Below are 12918 nucleotides of genomic sequence, written 5' to 3' on the forward strand. Positions count from 1 at the left end.
ATCAGGTGTGAATCAAGGATGCCTATTAAGCACCACTATTATCAATATCATACTAGAAAGGGTACCTATAGTAATAAGAAAAATAAAAGAAATTGAAGGAATTAGAATAGGCAATAAGAAAACAAAGCTATCACTCTTTCCAGATGATATAATATTATACTTAGAGAATCCCGGAGAATCAACTAAAAAACTACTTGAGACAAGTAGTGAAGCTGAGTAATATAATATAAACCCACCTAAATCATCAACATTTCTATATGTATCAAGAATATCCATCAGTAAGAGACAGAAAAATTCCATTAAAATAACTATAGACAATATAAAATACTTGGGAGTCTACCAGCCAAGACAAAAACAGGAACTATATGAACACAATTACAAAACACTTCACACAAATAAAACCAGATTGAAACAAATAGGGAAAAATATTGTTTATTCATGGGCAGACTGAGTTAATATACTAAAAATTCACAATTCTACCTAAATTACTTTTTAGTGCCATACCAATCTACAAAAATTATTTTGTAGACCAAGAAAAAAATAACAAAATTTGTCTGGAAGAACAAAAAAATCAAAAACGTCAAGAGAATAAATGGGGGGAAATATAAAGTATGTTTTCTTGAAATACAATACTCAAGCCTTTTTTTTCAATTACTCCAATAATTCTTAAATTATCTCTTCTGCATCTACCTTCCAATTTAGTTGTTTTTTTTAATTAGATGTTTCGTATTTCTTTCATTTTTTATTTTATTTTATTATTACTAACTGTTTCACAGGGCCATTAGCTTCCATTTGCCAGATTCTAATTTTTAAGGAATTATTTTCTTCAGTGAATGTTTGTACCTCTGTTTTAATTTGAAGAGCTATACTTTTTAGGTTATTGCATTTTTAGACCTCCTTTTTCATCTACACAGTTCTATTTTTTAAATCTTTTTTTAATTTTTATTTTTGAACATCTTTTCCTGTTTTTTTTTACCCCATCTACCAAGTTGAGTGTTTTTTCATGATTCTCTTGTCTCACTCTCATTGATGTTCTCAATTTCAAAGGCACAGGCAAAAGTCTTACAGATAAGAAGGTTTGGATTGGGTTCCCATCTATATCTTTGAAGGAAGTACTTAACTCAATAAAATAAAAAATGTATTGAAGTGTGGGGAGAAGGAAAGGAGGGATTTTGCTTGTCAAAATCCAGAACGAAAGCAGAGTCTTTGCTGCTAACAAGCATAATATAGACAGAAATTGGCTAGGTAGAGAGAGACCTTTAACTTTACAACCTTAATTTACCTTTTGTTTTTATTTAAATTTAATTACATTGCTTAGCCTCAAAAAAGGTTTTAGTAATGTTTATTGCTAATTTATGTAATTATGAATAACAGAGGAGTTCAATCTCTACTCAAACATAGGAGACTGTGTCTGATTTTGTTGGTAGAATGTAGCAACTGGAACTAAAAAGTTGCTAGGTTACCTATATTAGGGAAAGGTTTTAGCCACTCCACCTTAAAAAAGGCAGAGTTGAGATAGCTAGCGGGTTACTCTTAAGAAATGAACTTTGAAGCAGATAGCAGGGAGTCTAGCAGAGACAAGAAGGCCAGTGGAAGATAACCTTCTACTATCAGGAAACCAGTGGGAGCAGCCCGGCAAAGCACCCAGAATACTTGATCTTCACTTTTTTTGGATGTACTCCTTTGGATTTCAACATGCCTTAGGAACCTTTTCTTTCTGCAAGATTACATCAGTTCTAGAATTCATTATCAGTCCTCTATGCCTCTGGAAACTCTTTGATTACAGAGCTGAGCAAGGAGCTCTTTCCATCCTTCCATCAAAGAAGATTTTCCAGACCAGTTATTTTTATTTTCCACCTGGCTTTACTCCTTTAGAATTTTCTATCATGCTTTTTGCCCCAGGCTCCTTCTCTCTTCCTTCCTTCTACTTTCCTTCCTTCTTCTTTCTGTGTGTGTCATGCACACCTTCTTCCTCCCTTTAAACTCCTTGTGAACAAGGAGGGTTTGTTTTTTATTTTTGTATTTGTATCCCCGTGTTTTACACAATATTTAGAATATAATAAATGCTTATTGACTGATGTTACAGATCCTGAGGAAAAATTCACAGCTGAAAATATTTCCCTGGCAGTCACCCTAAGACTAGAAAAGAAAAGCAGAATAACAAGCTCATTGGAGACTCTACATCCCCTGGGGAGTAGGTCCTTTGAGAATAGTGCATTGACAGCACAAAGTACATGCGTCAGAAACATGAGAGATCCTTTGTATGTTTCCTGGTCATATGTGTCCCCCATGCATGTAATTCTTCCTCATGTCTAATTTCTATGTTCACCTATTCTCTCCATTAATGGTAGTAGCCTAGGCTCTAGAATTGCATGGGGAACACTCTGTTGCAACTTTTCTTACTATAATTCATAAATTTTCACAAATTTTGTTTTTTTGGTTGACTAAAGATAAAGCAAATCCTTCTGTCAAGGCTCATGAAGTATAGTTTTAAGTGAATTATAATGAACAGGTTCCATGGATCTAGGTTAGCTATTCTAGTAACATTCTAAGTTTGACAGCAGCGCCTCTGTCCTACAGAAGAAATAAAACACTGCTTAGTGAAGATTAGTATGTATCTCAGGGCTATTATATTGAATAGTAAATTATTATTAAATAATTTATTAAATATTAAAGGAGCTTAATATTTCAAAGCAATGTGTAGCAAATGATGGAATTTTAGGCAGAAGACAAACCAGTGGTGGAAGACATCATGATTGTGTTGGAAAGGAATTATAGAATATTAGATGTAGAAAAGTTTCAGAAAATCATATAATTCTTTTTTTCCTGAGGCATTTGGGTTTGTGTCTTGTCCAGGTTCACACAGCCTCGAAAGGTAAGTCTCTGAGGTCATATTTGAACTCAGATCCTCCTGACATCAGAGCTGGTGCTCTGACCACTGTGCCACCTAGCTGCCCCAGAGATCATATAATTCTTACATATAGATGTGGTCATGCCTCTCCTCTACTTAGAAATGTTTAATGATTTCTTATCATCTCATTCATATTAATATAAATTCATCAATTGATATTATTAATAATTAATATTAAAATGATCTGAATAATAATATATATATAATTTAATTAATAAAAGACCCTAATGTCTTTGTCAGACTCTAATAATCCTTTCCCATTTTACCTTGCTATTCTTGCTTCATTTTACCCCTTTCCTTATACTACGTGCTCTATTCACACCAGACTACTTTCTGCTTTTCTTTTTTTTTAACCAAATACCATGTACTTTTCTTTCTATACATTTGTTAGATCATTTTTTATTCTTGAAATATTTTCCTGCCCTCTTTGCCTATAAAATTTCCTGTGTCATTTAAAAATCACTTCAGATACTACTTTCTCCAGGAAGCTTTTTTTCTTTAATTCCCAACTATGTAAAAATCTCCTTCTTTGGACCTTATATCCATTTTTAGACAATTCTAAGGTATTTATCAAGAAATATTGTACATTATAGTTAGGTGTGACATTGTCTTTTCCCAAAATTGTAGATTTTATGATAATAAAGACTGTCTTTCCTAACTTGTTTTTTTTTTTGTTGTTGTTGTTGTTGTTGTTGTTTTTTTCTATGATACCTAAATACCTAACATAGTGCTATGCAACTAGTAGGTACTCAATACTTTTTTGTCAAATGAATCAATGGATAGGATGGATGGATAGATGGAGATACAGGGATGGATGAATGTATGCATGGGTGGGTGCATAAGTGAGTGTTCAATGAATGATCCAATCTTATTCTATTGATGAGGAAATTTTGGCCTAAGGAGGTGAAGTAATTTATCCAAAATTTCACATTAGAATGAGAATAAAATCAAATCTGTATAATATCCTTTCTATCATGTCATCCTCTCTGTACTTTATCATCCCGCTTTCTGGCCAGAGAATAGTGCAATATTTTGTAAACTAAACACTTGGTTCAAAACCATAGCTAGCACCTATATAATTTTCAGTATGACTTAAATATTCACAAATGAAATACAAAATATACATTTTGCTGACAAGATAATTAAATTGTAAATTCTTTTCTTGGGAAGAAAAAAAACCCCAATTTAAAAAAATTGCTTGAAAATATTATATACTAGGATATCATGTTATGAGAAGGATATCATTACTTTCTTTTTAATACATTTTGAACACAATTCCCTAGTTTCTAACCTTTTCAGAGAAATGGAAAATTATCAATCCCTAAACATCTTTAAATAATACTTCATAGAAATATGTATTCTGGTCTTGATACTCATGATCAGTTAACCTTATATTGGCTTAAAATAGCAACAATATTATCTCCCTTTGCATTCATCCACAAGATTACCACCAGAGGATATTTCTTTGTCACCAAAAACATTTGCTAGAATGTAGCATTTATCTTTTTATTGTTAATTTTATGGAATGTTGTGGGGTTTTTCACCCCTAAATGGGACTACTTAATCAATAATATGCTTCTATATTTCAACATTTTAACAATAAACATTTCAGAAGTGTTAAAAATATTGAAATATGTCCCTCTCCATCGAGTGATTCTCAACAGCACTGTTCCTTTTCCCTCCAGGTGTTCATTTATTTCCTTTGATTTCTATATGGTAAACTGTTCTGAAATATATTGAATACTTCCAATTTGCCAGTACTACTATCTTTTAACTTCAGAAACTACAAAAAACTCACCCTGTAAAATGATCTGAATCCAGAAACCATAAAAAGCACTGTATAATTTTAATAAAATATATCCAGAAAAAGACAATGAGAGCTCATTTTATTTTTCACAGCAGCCCCTAAATCCCAGTTAAGTTTTTAATGAGCCTTCAAAAAATGTTGATGAAAGAAATATGTATTTTTAAATTAAAATAACAAACAGAAGGATCCTGGAAATTCACCAGTGTTCACTTCTCTGTTTAGTGTTGTCTGACTCTTTCTGACCCCATTTGGGGTTTTCTTGTCAAAGATACTGGAGTGGCTTACGATTTCCTTTTCCTGTTTTTTTTTGGTTTTTTTTTTTCAGATAAGGAAATGAGAGAAGCAGATTTAGGTGACTTGCTGGAAATATGGGCTTCTACATCTCTCAGTGTGAAAAGATTGAGGATAGTCAGATTTGGGAATTTGTATAGCAGTGAAATGAAGAGGAATCAAAGAGTAAAGAGAATGTCAGAAACAAATGAAAAGGAATATATAAAAGCAAAAAGCTAAAATATTATAAAGCCAAAATGAGAATATCTAAGTAAAAACACAATAAAGCAAATAAGTGTACATTAAATTAAAGGAAGAAAGCTTAGAAAAAGCTAGAACAAAATTAACAAAAATTATACAATGAAGAAAAATAAAAAATTCCAAGGAAAAAGAATTGTAAGGTTTCCCAAAAACCATGGAACATCAGCAAAATCTCCAGAATAGTTCAAAAGAGAATTTTTTTCCCCCCACTAAGACACCATAAATAAAATCAGATATCAGTTTCATTTTCATACTTTACTTTCTCACAGAGAGATGTATGGAAGTCAACCTCAAGTTTTTATTCAAACTAGATTCTGAGTCTAGAGGATTGCCCTCTACTAATAGTATGTACTTCTAGTATTCTGTAGTATATATTATTGTGTTTTAAAGGCTATATTTCTTTCACATTTTTGTACTTATTTAAATATTAATTTAAATTAAAGGAACTCTCTAGTTCTCTCTCTGTCTCTCCTCCCATACGTACATGCACACATACATACAACATACACATAACACGCATAAACTACACATGTTTATAAATTACACATACATACATATAAATGCATATGTACCAGGGTACTTGGAAGACATTGATAATATCTTCAAAGAATTAAAGGCTAAGAGAAACAGAGGCAGAGAGATAGATGGAGATACAAAGATAGAGAAAAATAGAAATAAAGACAAAAGAAGAGAGAGACAGAGAGATAGGAAGAGAAAATGAGAAAAGAGAGAACATAGAGAATAACTCGTTTGGAAAACAAAAATATAAAAGTGGAAGAATTTTTGTTAGAAAAGATGGTAAGTGCAGCTAGGTGGTGCATGGATATAGTACCAGCCCTGAAGTCAGGAGGATCTGAGTTCAAATATGACATCAGACACTTAACACTTCCTACCTGTGTGACCCTGAACAAGTCACTTAACCCCAATTGCTTACGCCAAAAAAATAAAAATTAAAAAAAAAAAGATATGGTAAAGCAAACTACTTGAAAAATAGCATATAAATTTTGTACATTTATAAAAACACCACTGACCTTAAAAACAAAATAACCCTGAAACAGTTTTCAGAAAAATGTAATAAATCAGAAGGTCTGCTAATTTTGCTGCAGGAAATGCTACAAGAAAACAAAACAAGACAAAAAAAAAAAAAAAAGACTGGCATAATGCCTGAGGAAACAAAATTTTAAAATATACTGTTTGCAAGAAATATTTCTAAAAAATATAGAAGCTTACAGAATCAAAATAGGAGACTGGAACATAATTGAAATGCATCCATTATGCCCCAAAAGGAGATTTCAATTATGGGCAAGTCACTTAATCCCAATTACCTTGCAAAAAAAAAAAAAATGAGTTTCAGAAAAAAGAATACCTAATTGGCAGCAAGAATTCTCAGAATTTGAAAAACTAAATATTCTATCAAATATTTTTTTATGATATAAAAATGACTGATATCTAAACAAGGGAAAAAACAAAGTAGAGAAAGAGAACCTAAAGGTTCAAATCACAAATGAATAAAAAAGCAAATAATTTTCAAATAAAACCATAGGAAAAAAGGCAATTGAAACCATAATTCAGTAAATGATAATGACTTATTTTAAAACCCCAAAACATATATCTGAAACTGAAAGTTACCCTCAATCTCAATGGTGAAAGCATAGAAGCTTTCCGAATAAAGATAGTAAATCAAGAATTGCCTTATGCCCTTCCCCATTTCTTATTATTTGACACAATTCTAGAAATGTTAGTGGTAGGAATAGTACAAGAAATAAAGGCATAGACATTGACTTTCAGAAGTTTAAAACCTTCCAAATCACTTTCACAATTTATTTTTTTTACTCAAAACAAGTCCTCCTCTTTTTTTTCCTATTTTTCCCCAAAACTTTGTTCACCAATTTCTGGGCTCCTGTCCCCTGTATTCACTGCTTCCTTTTTAAATCCCAAATCTCAGTAGCTCAAATTAATATTCAATCAATACCTCTGAGTGCCCTGTATGTCAATATGACAGTAACTAGTGCCAGGGAGAATGTAGATTTTACTAAGGAAGAGTAATAAATTTTTTTAATTTTTAAAATTTGTTTAAAGTTTTAAAAAAAAGCTAAAAGTGTAGGTTTGTATTTGAAAATTATATTGATCAGGGGCAGCTAGTTGGCACAGTGGATAGACCACTAGCCTTGATTCAGGAGGACCCGAGTTCAAATCTGGTCTCAGACACTTAGCACTTCCTAGCTGTGTGACCTTGGGCAAGTCACTTAACCCCAGCCTCCCCCCCAAAAAAATTGTATTGATCTTTCACAATGGGAAAACTTTGCCTATATCTACAAATAAAGTTATAAGAAAACTCTCATCCTTTTCAGATTGATTAAATTCCTTCTGACTACACTTTCTCCACTCTTTTCTAATTATGCCTTACACCTACTCACAAGCATTTAATAACTCTAAGTTGCCTGAAGAGATAGTCTCTAAATATTTATTCAAAACTATTCTCAGTCTTACTTCAAATTCCTTTTAGATCCTCCTTTGACATACTTTTCCCTCACATTGCCCACACTCTAGCCAAATTAATCCATGTTTTGCCAGCTCTGCACTTTTACTATACCTGTGATGCCCCTTTCATACCGGCCTTTTGATATCGTACCTGTCCTTCCTATCCCACCTCACATGTTACTTCCTCCAGGAAACCTTCCCAGATGCTCCCAAATAGACCTCCTCTATCCTCCAGTCTCAAAATACTTTGGATTCCTCTTTGCACTTATCCTTTTCTTACTTGCAAATTCAGATCTATCTATCTATCTATCTATCTATCTATCTATCTATCTATCTATCTATCTATATATATATATGTATATATATATATATACATATATATATATATATACATATATATATTTTTTCCCCTAATCATCCCCACTGGCTTATGAACTCTTAGAATAATTTCATTTATTTTTATATCCTCTTGTACCCAACACCCAACACAGTGCACATAGTAGCTATAATAGCAATTTGATACTTTGCTGAATAATTGAAAGAAGGAATAATTGGATAAATCTTTAGGTGGGCCACACATCATATTTTTATGTTTTCTTGAAAATGAGCAGAAGTTTCTATATTTCTCTAAATATACAATATGAATGGTAAAAATGATATATATTTAGGGAAGGATTGAAATCCTATGTTACAAAGCAAGATAACAATATTCTTTTTCAGTTATCTTTCTATGTAAAATATAATATTGATAATATGAAAAGTAAAATATTATTTTTGTAGTCATCATATCTCAGTAAAAATCAAATGGAAAATTATATTTGTTATTCCCACTGAAGAAAGTTTTAAGTTTTAACTTGTAAATCTTTTGGGTCCTAATGAAAAACAAAAAGGAGAGGAGATTCTCTCTCTCTCTCTCTCTCTCTCTCTCTCTCTCTCTCTCTCTCTCTCTCTCTCTCTCTCTCTCTCTCTCTTTTCTATTATATTAGCCCTGAATTTAATTAATTTTCTTTCATTTTTCATCTGCTGGTTTAAAAGCCTTATTCATATTTGGCTTGAAGATAATTTCTAGCTTCAGCAGAGATCAAAACAATATTTTGGATGGCATTTAAGATTTGTGTAGTTATCTTTATTTTGTTGAATAATTTTCAGTTTAAGGAGGTTACTTTTAAGTAGTTCATGTTTCTATTTATTTATTTGATTCAACATTGTGATTATATTTTTTGCTCCATAACATTGTTCTTTGTTCTTTTTTTCTAGTTGTTTCTTATCCCTCCTACTGGTAGCTGCGGTTGTCTGGAAGATCAAACAAACTTGTTGGGCATCTCGCCGGAGAGAGGTATCCAAATTATATCTATTATAAATAGTTACATGTATGTTTCATATAATGACGTTAGAGATGCAAACATTTTATTTGTTGTTACTGTAGTTATTTTTAATTTATGAACTAATTTGCATAATTTCATGTATTTAAGTAAAACAAGAAACCCTAACACAATTTTGGTTTTGCATTATGTGATAGATTTTAAGCTATAGTTAAATTCAGTCATTATTCAAAAGTTGATTAGCTGAAAGTTGTTGAGGAAAAGTAGACCTGCTAATATGATTGGTTCTCATGTTTTCCTGTAATTTCTTTTCCTCTTGTGTTGTATGAATTTATAAATAACAGCACTAAAATCAAACCACCCTCAAATCCTGGCACTGGTTTAGGCAAACAGTTGTCTCCAAATTAAACTCAAATCTTAAGATAATCATTTCTCTCAATTAATATGTTAAAAACTGCTGTAATTTAGGAATTGATTTAAGGTCATTTGAAATTTCAGTGAAGATCACTTATTGATGTGTTTGAAAAGATGTTATTTTGTTATAATTCATTAAAATATAAAATTATTTTCTTAGAAAATGAAGTTTTCAATTTATCCTGATCAACTATATGTTTTATGTTAAAAATAATAATTTTGTAAATATCTGCATGTGAAAATTAAAAATTTGTATTCCTTAGAAGTTTATGAAAATTTGGTAATATATAAGAAATGAATAGTTATATAACTAACATCTATTTTAATAATTGAATGATATATGTATACATTAGAAAATCATTATTTTCATTGTATGAATAAGCTTTTAGTCAAAAGTGTAAAGGAATGTAGGTCTAATCCATACTGAATACATTTAGTATTTCTTTCCTTACAATTTTTGATTGAAATTTGCTTTTAAATATATTAGCATTCTTTTTGAGTCTGTCCTTTGTGATTTTTTTTTACATTGAGTAATTCTGTTCAAGAATTATTTAATGCTTTGATAAAGTGATTGCTTATTTTTAAAAGGAAAAAAAAGGTAAAAAGTCCATTAATTTTATAAAATGTATGGCTTTAGTATGTTTCAGTTTTTCCTAATTATTTTCCTAAAAATGTTTTAAAATGTCATGAAACACTAAGAACCTATTACTGTTGTTATAATTTATATTCAGTTTCTGTTGTTTAAAACAAGTTTCTGTCAAGCTTATTCTAATTTTCTTCCAGTGTACAAGGAGTTATCATTTCTAATTACCAAAGAGATTTTACTTGTCAAAGTATTGTCATGACCCTTCTGTAAGAGGTAATGCATAAAATAATTTAATCAGGTAGAAACCTTTCACATTCACAGATTTCTGCTAAATTAATCAAATTTAATTATTTCAATCAAATCTCCACGTCAAAATATTATTTTGTTTTAGGAATATTTTTTTTAGCAAAAGGAAAAAGTATATTTTTTTTTAAAATTTTTTTTATTATATATATATATATATTTTATAATATTATCCCTTGTATTCATTTTTCCAAATTACCCCCCCTCCCTTATTCCCTCCCCCCGACGACAGGCAATACCATACATTTTACATGTGTTACAATATAGTCTAAGTACAATACATGTGTGTGAATATCATTTTCTTGTTGCACAATAAACATTAGAATCCGAAGGTATATGCAACCTGGGCAGACAGATATTAGTGCTAACAATTTACATTCCCCTCCCAGTGTTTCTTCTCTGGGTGTATCTACCTCTGTCCATCATTGATCAACTGGAAGTGAGTTGGATCTTCTTTATGTTGAAGATTTCCACTTCCATCAGAATACATCCTCATACAGTATCGTTGTTGAAGTATACAGTGATCTTCTGGTTCTGCTCATTTCACTCAGCATCAGTTGATTTAAGTCTCTCCAACCCTCTCTGTATTCCTCCTGCTGGTCATTTCTTACTGAGCAATAATATTCCATAACTTTCATATACCACAATTTACCCAACCATTCTCCAACTGATGGACATCCATTCATCTTCCAGTTTCTAGCTACAACAAAAAGAGCTGCCACAAACATTTTGGCACATATATGTCTCTTTCCGCTCTTTAGTATTTCTTTGGGATATAATCCCAGTAGTAGCGCTGCTGGGTCAAAGGGTATGCACAGTTTGATAACTTTTTGGGCATAATTCCAGATTGCTCTCCAGAATGGCTGGATTCTTTCACAACTCCACCAGCAATGTATTAGTGTCCCAATTTCCCCACATCCCCTCCAACATTTGTCATTATTTGTTCCTGTCATCTTAGCCAATCTGACAGGTGTGTAGTGGTATCTCAGAGGAAAAAGTATATTTTGACTAATTAGGATGAAAAGAATATTTCAGGCTTTTCTTATGACCTAATGTGGCAATTTTGAGAATGGAAAGAGAAGCATTCATTGTAAAAACAAAGAGTAATAATTGATCTTTGAGGTTTTCTAAGCTCACTACTACCTAAATCTTCTTTAAATAACGTTTAACAATCAGTAATGTAGACTTTTTCTTTAAGAGCTCATCAGAACTGATGATAAATGAGCAGAACGAAGAGATTCTGACGGATGTGACTCTCTTAAACAATGAGATGAGTCAGGTCAGTTCCAGTGGTGTTGTGATGAAGAGAACCATCTGCACCCAGGGAGAGAACTATGGGAACTGAGTATGGATCACAAGATAGTATTTTCACTCTTTTTACAGTTCTTACTTGCATTTTCTTTTCTTTTCTTTCTAATTTTTTTTTCCTTTTTGATCTGATTTTTCTTCTGCAGCATGATATTTGTGGAAATATGTATAGAAGAATTGCACATGTTTAACATATATTGCATTACTTGCCATCTAGGAGAGAAGGTGGGGGGGAGGGAGAGAAAAATTTGGAACAAGATTTTGCAAGGGTGAATGTTGAAAATTAGTCATGCATATATTTTGCAAATAAAAAGCTTTACTTAAAAAATCAGAAAAAGAGATCTCTAGTCAGAGGAAAGCTATAGCTTTCTATGGAAGCAAATTCTACTTATCTTAATAAATTTTTCTGGTGTTTCTATGATCCGTTCTTTGACCCAGTATTTAATATTATTATTTGGTGGCCATTTAAGCCCCTGTTCTTTGTTAACATTTCAATAAATCAATAAGTGATAAATAAATAAGCAAGATACTTAATATCTGCTATGTACCAAAAAATGAAGAGAAAAAGAGAAAAAAAAATTCCTTTCCTTCAAGAATTTGCCTCATGGCAAGCAGAGAAAGTACATTCACATATAAGCATATACAAAATAGATACATTGTAATTTTGGAATAAAAGCACCTATTTGGGAAGGGAGAGAAGTAGGAATAATGAAAGGCCTCTTAGGCAAAAGGTAGAATTTGAACTGAGTGTTTGAAATGCCTAGTCACAGGGGTAACAGATTAATAGAGTTGGGGTATAAAGGCATATATAAAGATATGGTTGAAATGAAACCCAGACCATTTTATAGGATATCTTAACTAAATGAGATCATAGGATTTAGATTAACTCCAAACAAATCCCTTGAATTGGAGTGACTCTTGCTTGGACAGGCTAAGGTAATTTGTCACTATACTAGAAATTGTCTATAAATTAGCAAGTTAGTTAGAACTAGATTCATTCATGTGGTTGGAGCAAGCATGGTTTTATGGAACTCCACTGCCCACAGAGTGGAAAAGAGTCATTGATATCAGCCCTAGCCAAATCTCCCTCAGTCCCCAATATTTGTCTAAATGAGAGACTTGAAAGTATGAAAGGGTGAGGAGGATATTGTAGCTCCCATTTCTGTATCTGTGAAGTAATGGGAAGACACTGGGGTTTATGGAGTGAGGACATGGTAAAGCTTAACTTAAAAAAAGAATGTCATTTGTGCAAAGA

General features: G+C 31.8%; 1 protein-coding gene across 4 annotated transcripts in view; it reads left to right on the forward strand.

Annotated features, from left to right (window-relative positions):
* Nucleotides 1-12918, forward strand: part of ATRNL1 (attractin like 1) — a 1155405-nt gene that overhangs the window by 632565 nt on the left and 509922 nt on the right. For 3 of the 4 annotated variants that reach the window (XM_074295693.1, XM_074295689.1, XM_074295692.1), the window contains 2 exons: nt 8988-9066; nt 11554-11634. In XM_074295693.1, coding sequence (XP_074151794.1) covers nt 8988-9066; nt 11554-11634 — 160 coding nt within the window. The remainder of the gene's footprint in view (nt 1-8987; nt 9067-11553; nt 11635-12918) is intronic. The other variant, XM_074295690.1, reaches the window with a different exon arrangement.

Source organism: Sminthopsis crassicaudata, chromosome 2 (assembly GCF_048593235.1).
Source record: "Sminthopsis crassicaudata isolate SCR6 chromosome 2, ASM4859323v1, whole genome shotgun sequence".
Taxonomy (NCBI): Eukaryota; Metazoa; Chordata; class Mammalia; order Dasyuromorphia; family Dasyuridae; genus Sminthopsis; species Sminthopsis crassicaudata.